The 18361-nt window shown below is 45.0% G+C and overlaps 1 protein-coding gene across 1 annotated transcript in view; it reads left to right on the forward strand.

Moving 5' to 3' along the window:
- The window catches only part of SMAD6 (SMAD family member 6), a 145196-nt gene that overhangs the window by 58761 nt on the left and 68074 nt on the right, over positions 1-18361 (forward strand). Inside the window, exon 3 of the mRNA XM_078683043.1 lies at positions 17161-17238. Coding sequence (XP_078539169.1) covers positions 17161-17238 — 78 coding nt within the window. The remainder of the gene's footprint in view (positions 1-17160; positions 17239-18361) is intronic.

Genomic DNA, 18361 nt, shown 5'->3' on the forward strand with positions numbered 1-18361 from the left:
ACATCTAGTGCTGTTGGGTAGTGTGAAGATTAAGTACTGGTGTGGAGCATAGAAAGCTAGCAGTGCTGTAAGCTGTAAGGAGCTAGCATTTGTTAGTGTGGAGGAGGCCAAAAAATCTTAACATTACTTCTACAACTGCTGCTAGCTTGTACAATGTAGATCGTTTGGTGAAAGAATGCCAGAGTGATGGGTTCATTGTTTCTGTTCTACATTATTTCATATCATGAGCTTTTATCGTACATATTTCTAACACTGGTGTGAGCTGGGATATGCATTACAACGAATGGGAATGCCCTCTGTTGTAGTAAGCATCCCTTAACTTCTTCCATGCGTCGGATGGCCCCCGGCCGCCCGAAGTCACGGTGAGTGTGAGCGTCAAACGGCAGGGGGCCATCCGATCTGCGCACTCGTCAAATTCCGCCCCACCGCGGCAGAATTTGCGCTGCGGCGAAGCGGTTGACTTATTGCCCGGTACTGTAACCTATTTTTTTGTTAAGGCCAATGCCACAGTCTCCTCCTAGTGAGCCAAGGCTCCATTGTGCCCAGTTGTTAAAAGTGCAGTCCAGTAGCACCTGGATGACCTTATGTAGGGCCCAGGTTACTTGTACTGTGGGATGTAGGCTGTTTTAAAGCCGCTCCATGGAGTCTTTTTGGGGTCCCTATTTCTAAATCGTCCCACACTCTGATGAGTGAACTGTGCCCATGATCCCTGCCTTCTTCTGCCTATCTGAACAACTTGAAAAGGGTGATTGCAATACCAGCATACAAAGAACCGGGTGATATTGGGGAAAAAGTATATTGAGGGCCAACTTTGGTGTGTAAAGAACATTGGGGTAAATGAAACATTGCCAGAGTCGGTGTGGGGGAAGGAACTGGATTGCATTGACCTGCAAAAAGCAAGTCTGCATATGCATGGTAGCAGAAGGGCCACATCACTGCACAAGGAGCAGGGCCCTGCGGGTGTGATGGGAAGTGGGCCCCATTGGCATTGAAAGAACCAGATGATGTTGGAGTATAAGGTACGGAATGATTCCGCTGTGCAAAGAACACTGTCGCATTATTCTGATGAAGCTGACCACATTGCATGAAAAGTTTTGTGCCACGTTAGCACACTAGGAGATCAATGGCCCAGATCATGTTGGCATATAAGAAATTTGGTTATATTGGCATGGAAGAACCAAGGCACCTTAATGGCCAACTTGCCATATGGGTGCACAAGGAACCAGATCCCGTTTGTGTACATGGCTCTCACTCATGATGGTGGAGAGAGGGCTTGACTCTTGTGGGGCGGGATGAAGATACAAGGGAATAATTCTGTTTTAAAAGCAGTGACAGGGCTGGAGACAAAAAGCTTGATTTTAGATTGAGCTTTGATGGAAAAGCCTCCTATTTCTAGAGAAATACTAAATGAATAGGAGAAGCCAATAGTGGATTTTGGCACATGACCCTATCCTAGATTCACTATAGTGCTGTGAATTTTTCTTCCATCTAGTGAGTGGGGCAGAAGGATTTACTCAAACATGTGTATAGTTTGAAATCTTTTTTTCCAGTCTTTTTCAAGTGAAGGTCCCTAAAATCAGTAGAACTCGTTCAGGGGGATGGATGTTTGCATACAATGCAGTCATCATATGGAACACACTCCCAATCCAGCTTAGAGCAAGGACCCAGCATCTGACATTCAGAAAGCAACTAAAAACATGGCTCTTCCAGAAATTACAGTGAAACTGGAACCATCTTGTAGAGGCATCTAGCGCTGGGATGCTTAAGGGTAGCCATGCGCTCTATCAAGAACGAGTTAATAATAATAATAATAATAAATGGAGGTGTTGACTGTAGAAGGGGTCTGTGTGAATCGCAATCTTAACCAAAAGCATACAGTGCCCAGTTCTTTACCTCCATCATCTGATTCTTTTAGGTTTTGTGTTATCCGAGACCTTTTTGATTTTACTAAATTATGTATAATATTTTATAGGGGCTCCCAGCCAGAACTGTTTATCCACAAGTCTTTTATTGTGCCATTCGCATTTTTTTTCTTCCACTACCACAGCGTCCAGCCTGGGTTAATGTATGTGTCCTCCCACTTCAGCCATTTGCTATCTTTACTGTGAGCGATGGCATTTGCTTAAGCGCCTGAGATTACGATGGCAAGGTGTGCTTTTTAGGACTGAAAATATATTTTTGTTTTAGCCAATTTTGAGATTGTCAGAAGCCGGCTAGTTTCTAATAAAAGCAAGGTCGGAAGGAAGCGGAAATCTTTTGATTTTACTAAAATTATGTATATGTATATATATATTTATATAGATCTTTTTTTCCAGCCAATCCTCTTCCCTCATCCATTGGTCTATTTGTGTGCCAATCACATTTAGCCAATGTTTATTGTTTATATTGGCGCGGGCCGGCAGCTCCTCCCCAAAATAAATGCGTTTTTCAAAAACCATAAGACAGAACAAGCATTGACAAAGCCGTAAGGCTGCCAGCCAAAGCCAGACCTATGGGCTCAGCCAATTCTTGTTCCATTTGCTCTGAATTCTGAATGAAGCTCCGGATTAAGTAATGTTGGAGTAGGTTTTCAATGGAGGTGGAGTAAATCTTGCACTCCTGCTGCATATTTCCATAACCCTCCATTTCAACGAAAAACGAAGAAAAGACAATCATTTTGAACGACTGGCGAGTGGACTTGTTAAAACAGCGACTGTAACCGAATATTTGTGGCTTTTTTCTTTAGTTTATGGTTTTTTTTTTTAAGGGTGAGGTACTAAGGGGAGGGTAGCCCCTCCAAATCCCGCCTGAGCCCATAATTAGAGGTGTGTGGGTTTGGGGCTGGCAGACTTGTTAAAACAAGGTGCGCTGGGCAGGGAGGCGAGAGGAAGGAAGGAAGGCTCACGATAAACAACCTGAAGAATTTTAATAATGGCAATTAAAGTTTACTTGCTGAATTGTTTGCAGGCTGTTACTGTAACCAAGCCCGCACCAGCGCCAAGTCCTAACCTGCTGCTCCGGGATAGTACGCCCACTCCTTCCCTCCGTTCTTCTCCCGTTCCCTCCGGAACAGGGTTCTAATTATGTTTAGAATTATTCATATCGATTGGGAGTACCAATATTCACTGAAACACGGCTGATCAAATAGCCTCAATTGAACAAAATATTTCCTGTTAATCTAATAATGCGGCATTGGAGTCAGCACGGTTTATGGCTCAGTATGAGGGCGCTACGAAGTCCAAAATCGGGCGCAAGCCGAAGTTGTCCCCGTTTTACACGCGTTAGTGGTTACAGGTGCTGCCCAAACCGCGCATCGTTCCGTTTTTTTTTTTTTGCCTAATTCAAAGTACATCTGGGAGGAATTTGGGTGGCCATGGTGGTGAAAAAAGGGTAATGCCCCCAGGTGAAACCAGCCACACAGAAAATGATTGCATGTTATTCCCCATTGCTCAGAGAAAAATATCTTAATTGGATTTAGAAAAAAAACAGCCTGATACTACACGGTGATGGGATTTCCCCTTTGCGTTTTGTGTGTTTGGCTGTTTGTTTGATGTTTTTGCACTGGCAGTTGCAATGATGGCGTTGTCTTTGTCCATAGCTATTAGTTATTTTATATTCAGAGTTTTATGAGCGCGAACTTCACCCGAATCGGGCATCAGAGCGTCTTACACAGCACCAGTTGCATTACACGAGGACACATTCTTTTTTGTTAGGCACGGGGAGATTAAGTGATTTGCCCAGAATCACAGAATGTTCAGCGTCATTGCCGAGACTCGAACCTAGTTCCCCAGCTTCGAGGTCGAACGCCCTAACCCAACTCCAACAAATCTGTAAGTTCCTTTTGGGCGGCCCTTGAAAGTAGCTGCAGGCTGCGTTGGGTGCTTACCCCAGTCCGAGGGCAAAACCATACGTGGACATTTGAATGCATCCCACACCCCAACCCCCCATCTAGTTTGACTGTTGAACTCAATGACTCTAATGGCTACTGATGAAGAGTGCGTTTCATTCTTGCAGTCCCAGAACTGAGTTGTCAGGGTAGAAGCCTTCATTCAGGAGTCCAGTAGGGATGCAAAGGCGATGCCTATTAGTCATTTTAATATGTGACAAAGCCACCAGATTGGCCTGACTGGCCACCCACAACCGCCTATAGCGCTGGTGACAATCTTTTTTGCCGCCCGCAGACCCCATGACCACCTTCTTGGATTCTCTCAATACCACCGGGCATAAGTGCCCCTCATCTCTTCATTCATCAGTTATTGCTAAACATCGCGCCCCCCCCCCCCCCCCCTGAGATCTGCGCCCCGTCCACAGGTCAGCGCCCAGTGCGGCTGCACCAGTTGCACTGCCCTAAAGCTGGCCCTGGCCACAAGCCATCAAGAAACGCATTCCCCTGAGTATCGGAGAGCTGCGTTGTCTGTCCTCTTGGAGATTTGTATACTCTTTTTTTTTTGCCTTTAAATCTGCCATGTGAGCTCTTTGCCGTTCCCTCAGTGCCGTCGTCCACCTCTGAGTTGTCAGGGCTCTGAACATTTTCCTTTCACCCCTCGAGCTCTGTCAGGTTCCATCTCTCTGGCATTCTGCCTGGGCCACCCTCTCTCTGGTTCTGAGAGTCCGATGACTCTCTTCATTCCCAGCCTCAGAGCTCAGTAAATTATCCGCTTCCCATCTGAACACACGGGGATCCGTCCCGCAGTTAACAAGTGACTTTAAATAAAAGTTACAACTTTTCGTTTTTCCTGAATCATTCCTGAGTTACCATCTCTGAACTGTTGTTTAGGGACATGCATTGGTAACTTTGGTAAGTTCAATTTTTAAATGCACATTTTTTTCTGTTCGAGAGTTATAACTAAGATCGACTTGATTCGCAAGACAGAATCCGCTGTCTATTATTACAAGATGTTGAACAAACTAAAGGGTCAATGGGGTAAGTTAAAAAGAGGAGGGTGATTGGAATATCAAAGACCTTATGGAGGTCCCCTTCACCTGTTAACAGAAGTCACTGCAACGTATACACATGAAATAAGAAATCTCATTCCCTTTGTGTCATGCGAGTGTTATGTTTTTCCCTATGCCACTTGACCATCAAACCTAAATCATCTAGTGTCAGATTTGTGTTGGAGACTATGATCCGTTCTTACTAGGGCCGAAACATGTTGATGTGTTTTTGATGGTGCTTAATATATATCCATAATTGACAAGACGGGTATGCATTGCAGTTTGTATCTGTTTATGTCCTTGATAGGCACTTCACTATTCAGTTCATTTTCGGCACCATATGTTGACACTGAATGACTTAGTAGTGTTTGGTACATTTCTGATAGCATTTGTTTATCGGATTCGAACAAGCTGGACTACAGTTAGTATCAGCCGTGGCCCGTGCAGGTACGAACGGTGGGCCATGTGGGGTAGTGGGGGCACATTTCCACGGACTATGACGAGGACAAATTAAATAAATAATTACTTTTCCCTCCTCATCGTCTGTCCAAATTGGACCCACCCTGCCCACCGCTCTAACTTGAACGGCCCGCGGCTGGTTAGTATCTGATGGATGTGGAAGCAAATGGTTATGTACAAAGACATCAAAATTTGGTACGATGTATAACCTTGTGGGCATAACACCTATCTTAATGTGCCTCTTTAAATTTGGGACAATTGCATTCAAAAAAACTTTTCTCTCAAGTTAAATTGTGTGTGGCGTTCAAAGAGATGGTAGAAGTTGTATGTCAAGATGTAAACCATTATTTGCTGCTAGCAACGTCCCAAAACAAATTATTTTATTCTGAATGTTTGCCCTTGGTGAGACTACACTTGCGCCGAGTACAAACCTGTATATATTTTGTACAGTCTGGTACATTTCATCCAGGATCAGTGATTCTGTGTTGCCACCATGAAACACAAGAAGTAATTATTTTTCTTTACTATGGAGAGTCCAATTGTTTGTCAGCAATTGTGTGGGCTCTTTGTCCTTTACCCCTGCACATTCCTCTGAATGCATGTGATGGTGACCGACATTGCCTTTGGGCTGTTTGTCCTTTACCGCTGCACATCACCAGCATGAATGTCAGGGTGACTGGCATTGCCACTACTCTATTTGTCCTCTACCCATTTACACCCCTTGAGTGCATGTCATGGAGACTGGCATTGCCACTGGGCTGTTGGTCTCTTACTACTGCACATCACCCACATGAATGCCATGATGACGGCTTTACGTCGGCTGTCGCTGCAGATAACCTGCTCAAATGTCTAGGTGACTGGCATTGCCAATGGCTTTGTTTAAGCTGTTTCTGCAATCCCCTGCATGAATGTCATAGTGACTGCTATTTCCACTGGTCCCCTGCGAGTGACATTAACTTGAAGTATGGCTGGGATGGTCAATGCTATTAGTAAGGACTGCCTTGCTTTCTCTATTGAGGGCTTCCACCTGGATTCAGAGTTGAAGTCCTCCGTTGGTATGCAAATTTCTGTGCAGAGGTGGGAATTATTAAGTTCTGGTAAGAAATTTGCCCTTTATGCCGAGTCGCCCTGTATTTTTCGCTGTTTGCCGGACTTATATTTTTTGTTGGCTGTAATACTCTGTGCACTTTATCTCTGCCAGTGATCGAGTGCCTGTGCTCTTCTTTCAAATTGGTGAGATTGGCATACCCCTAATTGGCTTATTTCATTTACCAATAAGTCCTTAGTATATGAATAACCTACCTGAACGTGGCAGAATATGCAGGGTGGGGCCGTGAGCATCTTTTTTAACATTGTGTCAAATCTGCTGGAGTGCCCATTCCTACATGACGTGACTGCTGCATATAACACTTGGGGCAAGGACAGGTTGCCAGAATAAGTCTTGTGTATCCACTGCCTGGTTGCTGGAAAACCCTGCTTTGGTCTAACATACGTTTTTTTTGTGGGTAGACTGGCTGCCCCAATCTGGATTTTAGTGTTGGATGTGGGAGGACACTAGGATTACCAGAATGCACTTCCCACACTTATCCCTTGCCCTCAGAATGAAATAGGAGACTAGAGTATGGTTTAATAAATAAAATGAGATAAAAATGACAGAAATCCAATAAGGGGAACCAGACATTATTTTTAAATATTTAAGTAGAAATAGCCACTAGCACAGGCCCAAACCTAGCAGATCAAAGTCCTCACCAGCAGGGTCTGGCAGTTGAAGTGTAAACCTGATGGGCCGCTAGTGGAGAAATAATATCAGACTGAATAGTTTCCCAGAGGGAAGTGTCCCCACAGATTTCATGGATTCTTGATTCACTATACAGGTCGCATCTGATGGTCTGTCTTCTTACTTCCCTATCAAGCGTGTACACAGAATTCTGGCTAAACACCCACGACTAGGTGCCCCACCTAGGCCGATGGTGGCTGAACTTTAAGGACAGAGGCACAGTGCTGCAAGCCACTAGGCTCCTGAGTCGCATCACCTTTGATAATGCTTCTGTCCTTCTGTTCCCGGATTAAACTCTCATAGTTGAGCACAAAAAAGCATCCTTCCTGGGAATAAAACGCAAGCCAACAGAAGCTGGCCTCAGGTACTCGCTCATGTTTCCCTCAAAACTGAAAGTGTTGGCAAATGGGAAATCCTACTTCTTCATAGAACCGCTCGTTCGGTATGCCCAGACGTGGGTCCCTTGCTCACTTCGCCACTGGATTCAAGCTAGCCTGGCTGATAAGGGCTGTTAGCCCGAAACCGGTCCCAGGATGCTTGTTTCCGGTCCAGGGAAGACCTGGCTTGGCAGTTCGGGCTGGACTGTTTCCATGAGGCACAGGGTCAAAACTGATTTGCAAATAGCTGTGTCTGAACTGGGGTGGTGAAGTGAGCTAAAGAAAGATGATGGATTCAACCCAGATCTGTGACTGGGCGCGAGTGTCGGAAAAGTTTCAGTGCTCCGTCCATCATCTCTTTGTGTTTGCGCAGGGGCGAGCAACGGCAGCACGTCTCGCCTGAGGACAATGCCACCACACAGCGGGGATCCTCCCCTGGCAGACCCCGACTGAGAAGCCGATGGTGCTGGTTAAAGGTGCTTCAAGGTGTTTTTGGTGTCTACGAGAGCCCACCCTGGTGTAGGCATAAACACAAGAGGATTTTGGTGCTTGCGGTGGAGGCCTTCTTCCAGGATCCATATAGAGCTATCCTCCTTAAAGGATCAGGGCAAGCTTCATCTGAAGGTGAGTCAGTGATCAGTTAGTTTAGTGCACCATCCATTTCTCTCCCTGCAGTCATACCCCAGATGGCTGCCAATATACTATAGCAGTCACCAACATGTTGGAGTGGTTCTCTGAATCGTAAGACCCATGATCTGGTGACTCCTGCATATGGACCGACTAACAGGGTTCCTTCCCTCCCTTCTTTTTCTTTTCTTGCTTTCCCAGGTGGTCCCCCTCCCCCCCCCCCCCCCCCCTCACGGTCCAGGCAGGGAGGCTGGACAGGTTACCACTACAACGGTGCCCCCTCCAGACGGTGCCACATTTAAACGCCGAAGGTCCTAAACAGACCGCTGAGACCAGGCCTATGTCCCCTTCTTTGGGCACCCAGTGGCCCTTGAGAGGTCACTGCACAGGACCCATATGCTTAATGCACTACGTTAACTGTTTAAGCAGCCAGATGTTGCTCTGCCGCCCTGGGGTCGGGAGTTGGGAAAGTTGTTTCATTGTTCGCTTCGGTGCTCCGCTAACAAATGCAGGGTGTCAAAGCTTGGGGACCGCCCACCAGCCCACATTACTGATGATCAGAAATCCACTCAACCAACCAGCGCCCCTCTCACCACTAGTCAAATCGCCATGGGTAGAGTATTGGTCTCAATTTGGAATGTCTGGGACATGGGCACAGCTGGGAGGTGTCATGCTTTCTACCAATAAATCAGGTGGCGAGGAACCCACATAGCCTTCATGCAAGAAACCTATTGCCCGGGGAAAGATCAGCGACTCCAGAAGTGTTGGAAGGGTAAATTTATTGGGACAAACTATTCAGCCTTCGGCAGGGAGGCACTCATTTAGATATGCCCCTCCTCAATTTTTAAATGCACAGGGGTTGAGGTGGACCCAAGGAGGTCATATGTGTTTGTGGAAGGGACTTTGGATGGACGGGAGGTATTGCTAGGATGGTGTACATGCCTAATATTGCACAGTTACGGTTTCTGGCATGCATATCGACACTGCTTACAAAGTGGTCCCACCTGCCATTAATCATTGGGTTGACTTTAATTTTGTAATGGACCCCGACCATGATAGGTTCTGCCCCCGACCCACTCCCCCTGCCGCCACAGTGCACGCACCGACGCACCTAACATAGTGGCTTACACATTGGTAACTAGTAGATAATAGGCAGATCCTGAACCCAATCGCTAGAGAATTTTCCCTTTATGCCTCGTCCCACGATCTACATCTGTGACTCAACGGCATCCTTTCTCATCTTATTGTATAGCTTAAGGCAACAGCGGTATAAATATCTAGGTAAGGACCTCTCCAGACACAATGAAGTACTGTTATACACCGCATGGGGGGACTCCGCCCCGCCGATACCTACCTAACACACAGCTCACTGCATTTAAGGACCCAATGTTCCTTGAAACAGTCTGCGAGACTCGAGCTAATTGCATAGCCTAAGTTCACGCTATATACAACTTTATAAATAAAGAAATATTAACACAACCACCATGCAACTGGTGGAGTGAAAGGTGATGAAAGCTGTGATCCACGGTCCTTGCATTCATGCAGTCATAAGAGTACAGCGCACCAATCGTCGAGAACCCACAGAGGCGGAGGCCTCATTGGGGGAGAGCGGGGGGCGGGCCTCGAGAGTGTGACGTGTCGGACAACCCAGCACAAGCTGCACTTTCGGATGCACAGGACCGCCATGCTCATTTTCTTGAGTCACTGCGTTGCCTAGACTACTAGGCATGTCAAACAGGATGCATGCAGAGAGGAACAAGTCGGGCCAGCTACTGGTGTGGCTGCTAAGAAGTACATCAAACATAAAACTGATCCGCATTTCCCCATATTCAGTCGCCACCACTCAGGAGACTATGAAAGGTGTGTTCTATGGACACTACCAGACCCTCTACAACCTCGCACCTGTCCAGCGGTTGGCTGCTGTTCAGAAATTCCTGTCCACAATTGTGCTCCCGGGGATACCTGCCGGGTATAGGAAGCCTTAGAAGGGCAAATAACTTACGAAGAGATACGGGACATCATCTGTGCCTCCCCAATTGCAAAATCCTGGGCCTTGATAGCCTCCCTTTTGAATCAAAACCTATGACACCCTCCTAGTCCCCAGGTTGACAGAAATGTACTTTACCGCCATGGCGGTAGAGCACCTGCCCCGATCCAGGAGAGCGGTGCTCCTGGACTCTCTCCCGAAGCCAGGGCACAAACTGGCGGAGGTTGCTTCATTCAGACCGCTATCCATGATGGGCCATGATTAAAAAATCTTTATCAAGGTACTGGGGGCACATGCCCAAATTGATGCACCAAGACCTGAACGGGTTTACAATGCTCAATATCTGGAGATTGCACAAACTGCTCCATCGCACGGGCCCTCCTTGGCATGCTTGGTACTCGATATCGAGGAAGCATTTGACATCCTGGACTGGGACTACATGTTTGAGATGCTGGGTATCCGAGGCAGGCTCCTATGATTGAGGCAGGTTCCTTTACTCTGAGAGGACCAGAGTCAAGATAGTTTGACAATCCTTGCAGTGGTTCCTGATAAGCAGGGGCAAGCGTTGGGGCTGTCTCTTTGCCCTGGCGATGAAACCCCAAGGTCAGCAGCTACTGCAGTCTCTACACGCCTGAGGCATATAGATTGGTGACCAGCTTCATGCTGTTTCTCTATATGCTGACAACATCCTCGTTACATCAGGGATGTACGCACCACCATTCCGGATGTAATACATATTCTAGACCGCTTCAAAGACACCTCAGGACAGAGTATCCACTGGGCTAAGACCTGCCTATTCCTGCTGCAGCTTGACTGCCCTGCCCAGGTCATTGAGGCTGGGACTCATGTCCTTCGGTGGGAGCCGCGGACCTCCAGGAATCTGGGCATTAGTATATTCCAGTTGGCCCGGGATCTAATAGATGCCAATCTCACAAAGGCGATTTCCTCTCTGCTGCTCCAGATTGCCTTCTGGTGCTCCCTTCCTCTCACAGTGCAGGGCCAGGTGGCACTCGCAAAAATGCTGATGTTGTTCAGGCTGCTCAAGTACTTTGCAAACCTGCTGCTACGTATTCCCTGTGGCACCTTTCATGTTTTGAATTCTAGAAGCACTACTATCTGCTGACTCAAGTCCACTTACTGTAATCCCATGGGTTCCAGGACCTTCCCTGCACATCCGGGCAAGTCAGGCAATTTTTTGTCAGATTCCTATCATGATTCAACATTGATTGCCTCTGTGCTAGCTCTTGATATCATCTTACCTGGGTGTGGTCCAACTGGTTGGAGTTTTATGGACCTCTGGGTGTCCCTAAGGTCCTTCTACATAGCCGAGCTTTAGAAGTGTACCCTTTATTGGCCCACTGATGCGCATCTAATGAGCAACAGATACATATAACTCCAGTCCTTTATGAGGAACATATAAAGGTCTGACTATCACCTGCTCAAGTTCGAGAGTTTGTGGAGACACACATTTCAGTACAGGTACTGGTGCAGTTATCATAGAGATCAGAGGAAGGCAGCCTACGTATATTCTGTAATACATGTTAGCATGTCCTGAATTGCCAGTGCTTCTGTTTCAGGATCGCAGAACATGTTTTTTTTAATTTACATTTTCTAGTACAGTAGACATATCTCCTGCATCAGTTGATCCCTTATCTTCCTTTTTGTTATGTGGGCATGGGAGTATCAGACCTCAATCTTTGTTCAGCAGTCCTCAGGTCAGACTGCTCCAGAGTCATCTTCCTGTGAGGTTGCCATAACACAAGATGAGGATCCACTCTGACAGCTGGTTGAGGCTGTGAAGGATGAAGATGCATTAGGTTTGATACGAAAAGATTCTTCATAGATTGCAAGTGCTTTCTACCCTTCATAGATTGCAAGTGCTTTCTACCGTCCGTAGATTGCTTTCTACACTCCATCTATCAGCTGTTTTTCTGCAGCACTTCAGTTCATAGTATGTCTCTGTGGACTTTGCGGGTCCTCCTCCTGACCTCCTTTACACTATTTTTTCTCAACTCCCAAACTGTTTTTTCCAGTCCTTAAGATCTTGACTTTAGTGAATGGTGTCTTCAGGGGATCTTCAATGTGTTTGTGGAGCTGCTATTATGTTTTGCATTTTTTAGTAGGTGTCTGTGTAAATCACACCAATTGAGTGCTGCAGTCCGTAACTGACCACAGACGTATGGGTTCTGCCTTCCATTCTGTCTGCCTAGTAATTCAGTTGGGGATCTACAGGGCCTTCCCTTTACTTATCGTTCCTTCGGGGAATCTGATCCCAGAGTTCTCCCATTGTCAGACACGAGACAAGTTGAAGATGTTGACCGAAGACAGTGGTTGTCTGGAGAATGGCTAGTATTTGACCAGGAGCCCTTCCATGTTACTATTGAGTTGGATGGGCAGCCAATCCAATGGGGACTATGAATGAGAAGTTTTTTCTTTGCCTGGTATGGTTTCGTTCCATTCTCTGCGGTTTCCCTAGGATTGCTTTGTTGACTGCTATGTTTATATTGGTTTATTCTGAGCTCAACTTCCATTCCAGTGTGCTGCTGGGAATCTTTTAGAGAGCTATGACTTTTTTGAGGGGGGGGAATTCTCAACTTGGGATGGTTTCCAATTTCCACCTTCCAGTCCCCATGGTCTGCCATGTATCTAAAGTTCTGATTTTCCCTTTGGTATTCCAAGTCATTTGGGTCCATCTGTTTGAGTCTGAATTTCTGCTAGACTTCCTGCTTCTTCTGTTGAAAAGATGTTATTTAAAGTTGATTTCCTCATTAATGCAACTATGGAATATATGGTTTACAGCATGCCTAACCTCAACCTGTGGTTGCTAAGATCTTTTAGCTGGTAATTGAAAGTGCTATTTATATAGCACCTACTGCTCTTAACGAGGTGTTTAAGCAGTTTGTGACGAGTAGTAGCATTCTCATGAACCCAAGGTTAGAGGTAAGAAGTTAGTATATCAGTAAAACTTTTTTTGTTTCCTTGTGGATTGGTTTTGGTAAATGTGTTGATTTAGTGCTCATTGAAATCTCATGCATTTACGGTATCGTTTTGAAAGAGATGGATTCATTGAAGTGGATTAGTAAAGGAAAGATTTGATCTTTTTATAATTTTTGTTTATTGGTACTGGTGGACATTTGCGACTGTTGGATGAATTGGATAAAGAAGGGAAGAATTTGGATAAGGTGTCTGGGAGTCAATTGTAATCTGAGAGATTTGGGATAAATCAAGAGAGTGGAACTATGGGTAGACATTGAAGGGGATATCACCCCCACACCCTCATGAGTAAAAATTAATATATAAACATATAGAAAATATATAGACGTACCCACATATCTAAATATATATAGCAATGTGTATACATAGGTTATGTTATGTTATTTGGTTTTTGTAACACGCACGGCTATTCAAGAGTTTTCCGGCACTGCATCCAACAAGCAACATACAACTGAGCAAGGCGCAGCTTAATTAAACAGCAGAGTCTTTAAATGCTTCTTGAACAACCTGAGATCTTGTATTTCGAAGTTCGAAAGGGAGGGCATTCCAGGCTACAGTGGGCTTAAAAGAAAGAGAACTGCCCCCGTGCGAGAGAGACGAAAGCGGGGAACCACAAGTAAGCGTTGTGTGCAGAGCGCAGTTGTCTCTTAGGCTCGTAAACGCAAAAACGCCTTCTAAGATATGGTGTCCCCGTTCCATGCAGCGCTCCATGCGCAAGAGTAAGGGCTTAAAACCAGGACCCGACTGGTCACAGGAGGCCAGTGAAGGTCCCTCAGATGTTGTTTCATACTAGATCTTCCGGAAATGCAAGCAGAACTCTCGCAGCCGCATTTTGTACTGTTTGTAGTTTTTTCAAGTTGGTAGCCCAGCAAGCTAATGTAAAATACATTTGCATAATCTGTGCGTGATAGAATAAGGGCCCATGTCACCATCTGTTTTGCGGATCTAGGCAGGAGAGGTAAAAACTTTCTGAGAGATTTCAATATGCCGAAGCACATACCAGCTAATCTCTTAATCTGAGGGGAGAACCGAAGGTCCTCGCTGAACCGCACCCCCAGATTCTTCACTGGATTGCAGATAGATTTTGGCATGGGGTATTCTGTACGCCAGATCGCCTCCCTAAAATGTGGGGGGAAGGAGCCACACAGCAGTATCTCCAATTTGTCTTCATTGCACTTAAGCTGTGAAACTGCAAGCCATTTGAAAACGGCGGAAAGGCAGTTCTTAGCTTGATCCGGGGACGTCCTTTGTCTTACAAGTGAAGAGAAGCTGAATATCATCAGCATAGGCTATGATCTTCGCTCCCAGTTCGTCTGTCAAGTAAATCCGAGGAGTAATGTAAAGGTTGAAAAGGAGAGGACTTAAAGTAGAGCCCTGGGGCACGCCAGTGGTCACCCTTCTGGGGGCCGAGGAGAACGGCGGTATCCATACCTGCTGAGTTCTATCCTCGAGAAATGATTTAATCCAGCCCCACGCTAGACCAGTAATGCCAATAGTTGAGAGACGAGCAAGTAATTGACGGTGGGGCACCGTATCGAACGCGGCAGGGAGGTCCAACAAAATGAGGGCCGATCTACCGCCCGTGTCCAAGCATTCTCTAATATTTCAACCAAAGCCGTCTCCGTACTATACTTTGCCCTAAATCCTGATTGAGCAGGGTGAAGGGCACCGGATGTCTCCACAAAGGTGGCCAGCTGCTTGTAAACTGCTTTTTTGCACACCTTTTCTACAGCCGGAAAGAGAGAGATAGGTCAATAACTTGTTGGCAAGTTAGGGTCTAGCAAGGCCTTTTTTAGGAGAGGTAAAAGTTTGGACTGCTTCTACTCAGGTGGAACTGTGGTAGTCTGAAGTGACATATTTATGATGGTATTAATTTCAGGATTAACCACCCCAGCAACTGTAGCAAGCAACCTTGCTAAACATAAATCCGCTGGGGAACCAGACTTCATGGATTGAAGAATTGCCAGAGAGTCTGACACGTCAATGGGAGAGAAGCCCTCCAAGGGGGACAGCAGAAGGTTGGACCCTGTATCGTTCCTACCGAAAACCATATCCGGCCCTGATGAACTGGACCCAAAGTTGTCCTGAATCGCCTGAATCTTGTCGATGAAAAAACAAGACAGCTTTTCACACAAGGTCACAGAAGCTGGTGAATCCATGCGCTCCGCTTCAGGGGTCAAAAAACTTTGCACAATAGAAAAGATTTTCTTTGAATTATTTTTGGACATAGCAATCCGTTCTGTGTAGTAGCTACCCTAATGGCAGCATAATACTCTATCTGGGCCTTCCTCAGCGCAGATTTGGCCAAGGGACAGTAGGCCAGTCTCCAACTACGTTCTAACTTTTTGCAAAGCTGTTTTAGCTACTTCAGCTTACTAGTATACCAGGACTTTGAGGGGGAATTTCTGGCTCGTCTATTGGCAAGAGGCGGATATAAATATTCAACTGCCTGCGAAATCCAATTAAAAAGCCTCTCTAGAGCTTCCTCGAAATTTATGGCAGCAGGGGGGGCGAGTGTCTAACAGAACCCTACTTAATACCGCTGGGTCAATTCTTGGCGAGGGTGTGCTTTGGAGAAGTCCCTTATTACAGTGCGGCATCTGAATGGTCCATGAAAATTGGATCAAATAATGATCCGACCAGGATGTTCGAATGGGTTCTTTGACATTGAGTGGAAAGTTGGAACAAATCAAAGATGTCCCCCCTGGTGTGGGACGGGGGGAGCCAGTCCATTGTGTGAGTTTAGCCAAGTTAAGTGAGTCCCGTAAATCGCTTGTATCACTTGCCTCCCCACAATCCCAATGGATATTGAAATCACAGACGAGGAGGAATTTGCACACATAAACTTTGTAATTGCAGATTTGTACGTACAAAGCACAAATCATACTATATAAACACCCATGTGTACATACAACTATTAATATTTACATACTCAGTCATTTCTGTGTGTTGTTTATAAACATATATGGCATGTTCCTAACTAAATACATGTTTTAACCTAAAACGTGCCTTTCCTATAATCCTATTTACATACTGTGATATATATGTGTTATCATAAGGGGGAAAATCACACACCCATAAGTACACAGTCATCTGCTTAAAGTAATCTATAAAAAATGACAAACCTATACATTAATCCCCAAAAATTAATAATTTCGTTTTTTATTTTTTTTATATATATTTGTTTTTAATGACAAATGGAATACATATATTTATAAAGACAAACCCTCATATCTAAATATATAAACGTCACTATATCTATACATGCGTGTACAATGAATTGCTCCACATATATCTACACCTTTATGTACATACATGTAATATTATTACTTGGTCAAACATGCATGTGTATATCCTGAATAACTATACATAAGCAGTATTTTTTTTAATATCTAAAAAATATTGTTATACTCTTAGGTGCATTCCATATGATCATATTTCGATACTAATACATGTAAGAAGTGCCATATGAAGAAGCACAGATGGAGGTCCAGTGAGCACTTCATAGATCCTGGGCGACTTGCCTTGGTGTTTTGTAGTCTAGGAATCATATAATTGCTTGTTTGTTTACATGGTGTATTCATACTGAACTTCATTCAGCTCCAAGTCCTGTACATAACCGATGCTATTACTCAATCAAATAGTACACAATGTATTGACCTGGGATGGATGGGAGGTTGAGGTGGCTTTGCTAGGATTGAATCTGGTGACCTGTAGTTTACATTAGATATCAGCGGAAGTGTTTACCTTACTAAACTATTATTTAGGGCGAGGATGTTAGGCTGATTATCAGTGAGTGGCACTGTGTTGTGCTCTACCCACTGGCCCCCGCTTAGTGCTTTTCGTTCATTGGCCAGGTTGGTCTGAAAGCATCCGCTCTTTGATGTACCTCATTAGAAATGATTGTAAGAATTGTATTTATAATTTTTGTTGAAAAACAATGTTTTATAGTTTTTAGGCATTGGCTTCCTGAAATATTAATGATAATAAGCTAAAACCACCTTATCCTATACCTTATATTTCAGAAATCTCCGATTGGACGCTGACGTACACTGAGACGGAGCCCACCAACTCACCCTATGGCACTGCCAGCGACTTCTCTGGTAGGTGTCTCATTGCCATTGGCAAAAATGCAGTATGAGGCAGGGATGACAGGCAGGTGATGGAAGGAGTCTGGCCCCCTTCATTAACCTGGAAACTGACAGTTTTGCGGCATTAAACAGGTTATGGTTGATGGCTGTAAAGGAAAGGAGGACCAGTGGTTGGTATCTTAACTGTATGAGGCAGGAAAAATACAAGTGGTGTTTTTGAGGTACAGAAACTCTAGATAGCCGTATGAGCGGGAGAACGTGTGGTACGTGGGCTGGGGCTGGATGTTACGGTTCACCATGCGGGAGAAGACTCAAGAGATGAAGTGGCAATAGCTTGGGGTGTTCTGATGCAGATGGAAAGTTATACCTCAACAAAAAATGTCAACTCTTTGCACAGCACCGGTAAGTGCTGACCACCGAGTATGGCGTTAATCCCTGAAAGGCCTTATAGGAGGTGTGGTGTCCTACTGTGGAGGCCCCTTTTGTTGGATGTATCCAGTCTCAGCTTCTTGGCCTCAGTCTCTTATAGAGTGTCCTGTTCTGGAAGAACCTTCTGTTCTGAGTTTTCTGAAGGTTTCATGTGGCCTGTTGTACCCATTTCTAATGCCTCATGTGGAACATTGTGTCCAGTTATTAGAGCCCCATCCATTGCACTGTGTTCTGGAGCTCATTTCTTCTGAAAGATAATCCCACGGACAGCGGAATAAAATGTTGCTTGGTTATCCTGCCATCATTTCTCATTCTTAGATTAAGAGCTGTCCCAGGATGCTCGATTGGAGGTTATAGAGGGAATTTTCAAGCTTTAAAAGTTTTTTTTGTAACCCTATCAAATCAAATCAAATCGCATGGCTTTAAAAAAAAAAAAAAAAAAAAAAAATCGTGTCCCTATAGATGCCGTATTTATTATTTTTATCTTGTCTGCATCTGTGGCGTTTAGTGCATATGTAAAGAATATATACCTTTCATTCTGATAGGATTTTATTAGAAGATGGCAAGTACATCTAAAAAAAATCAGGACAGAATTGATCACATGTCTGAGAATTCACTGCTGTGATCATAACGCACTTTCATATGGTCGGCCGGTCAGAAAATCCCTTTCAGTCTAAAACGGTCATCCTTGATTGAAGTGTGTGAA

The sequence above is a fragment of the Lissotriton helveticus genome, chromosome 3_1, assembly GCF_964261635.1.
Source record: "Lissotriton helveticus chromosome 3_1, aLisHel1.1, whole genome shotgun sequence".
NCBI lineage: Eukaryota > Metazoa > Chordata > Amphibia > Caudata > Salamandridae > Lissotriton > Lissotriton helveticus.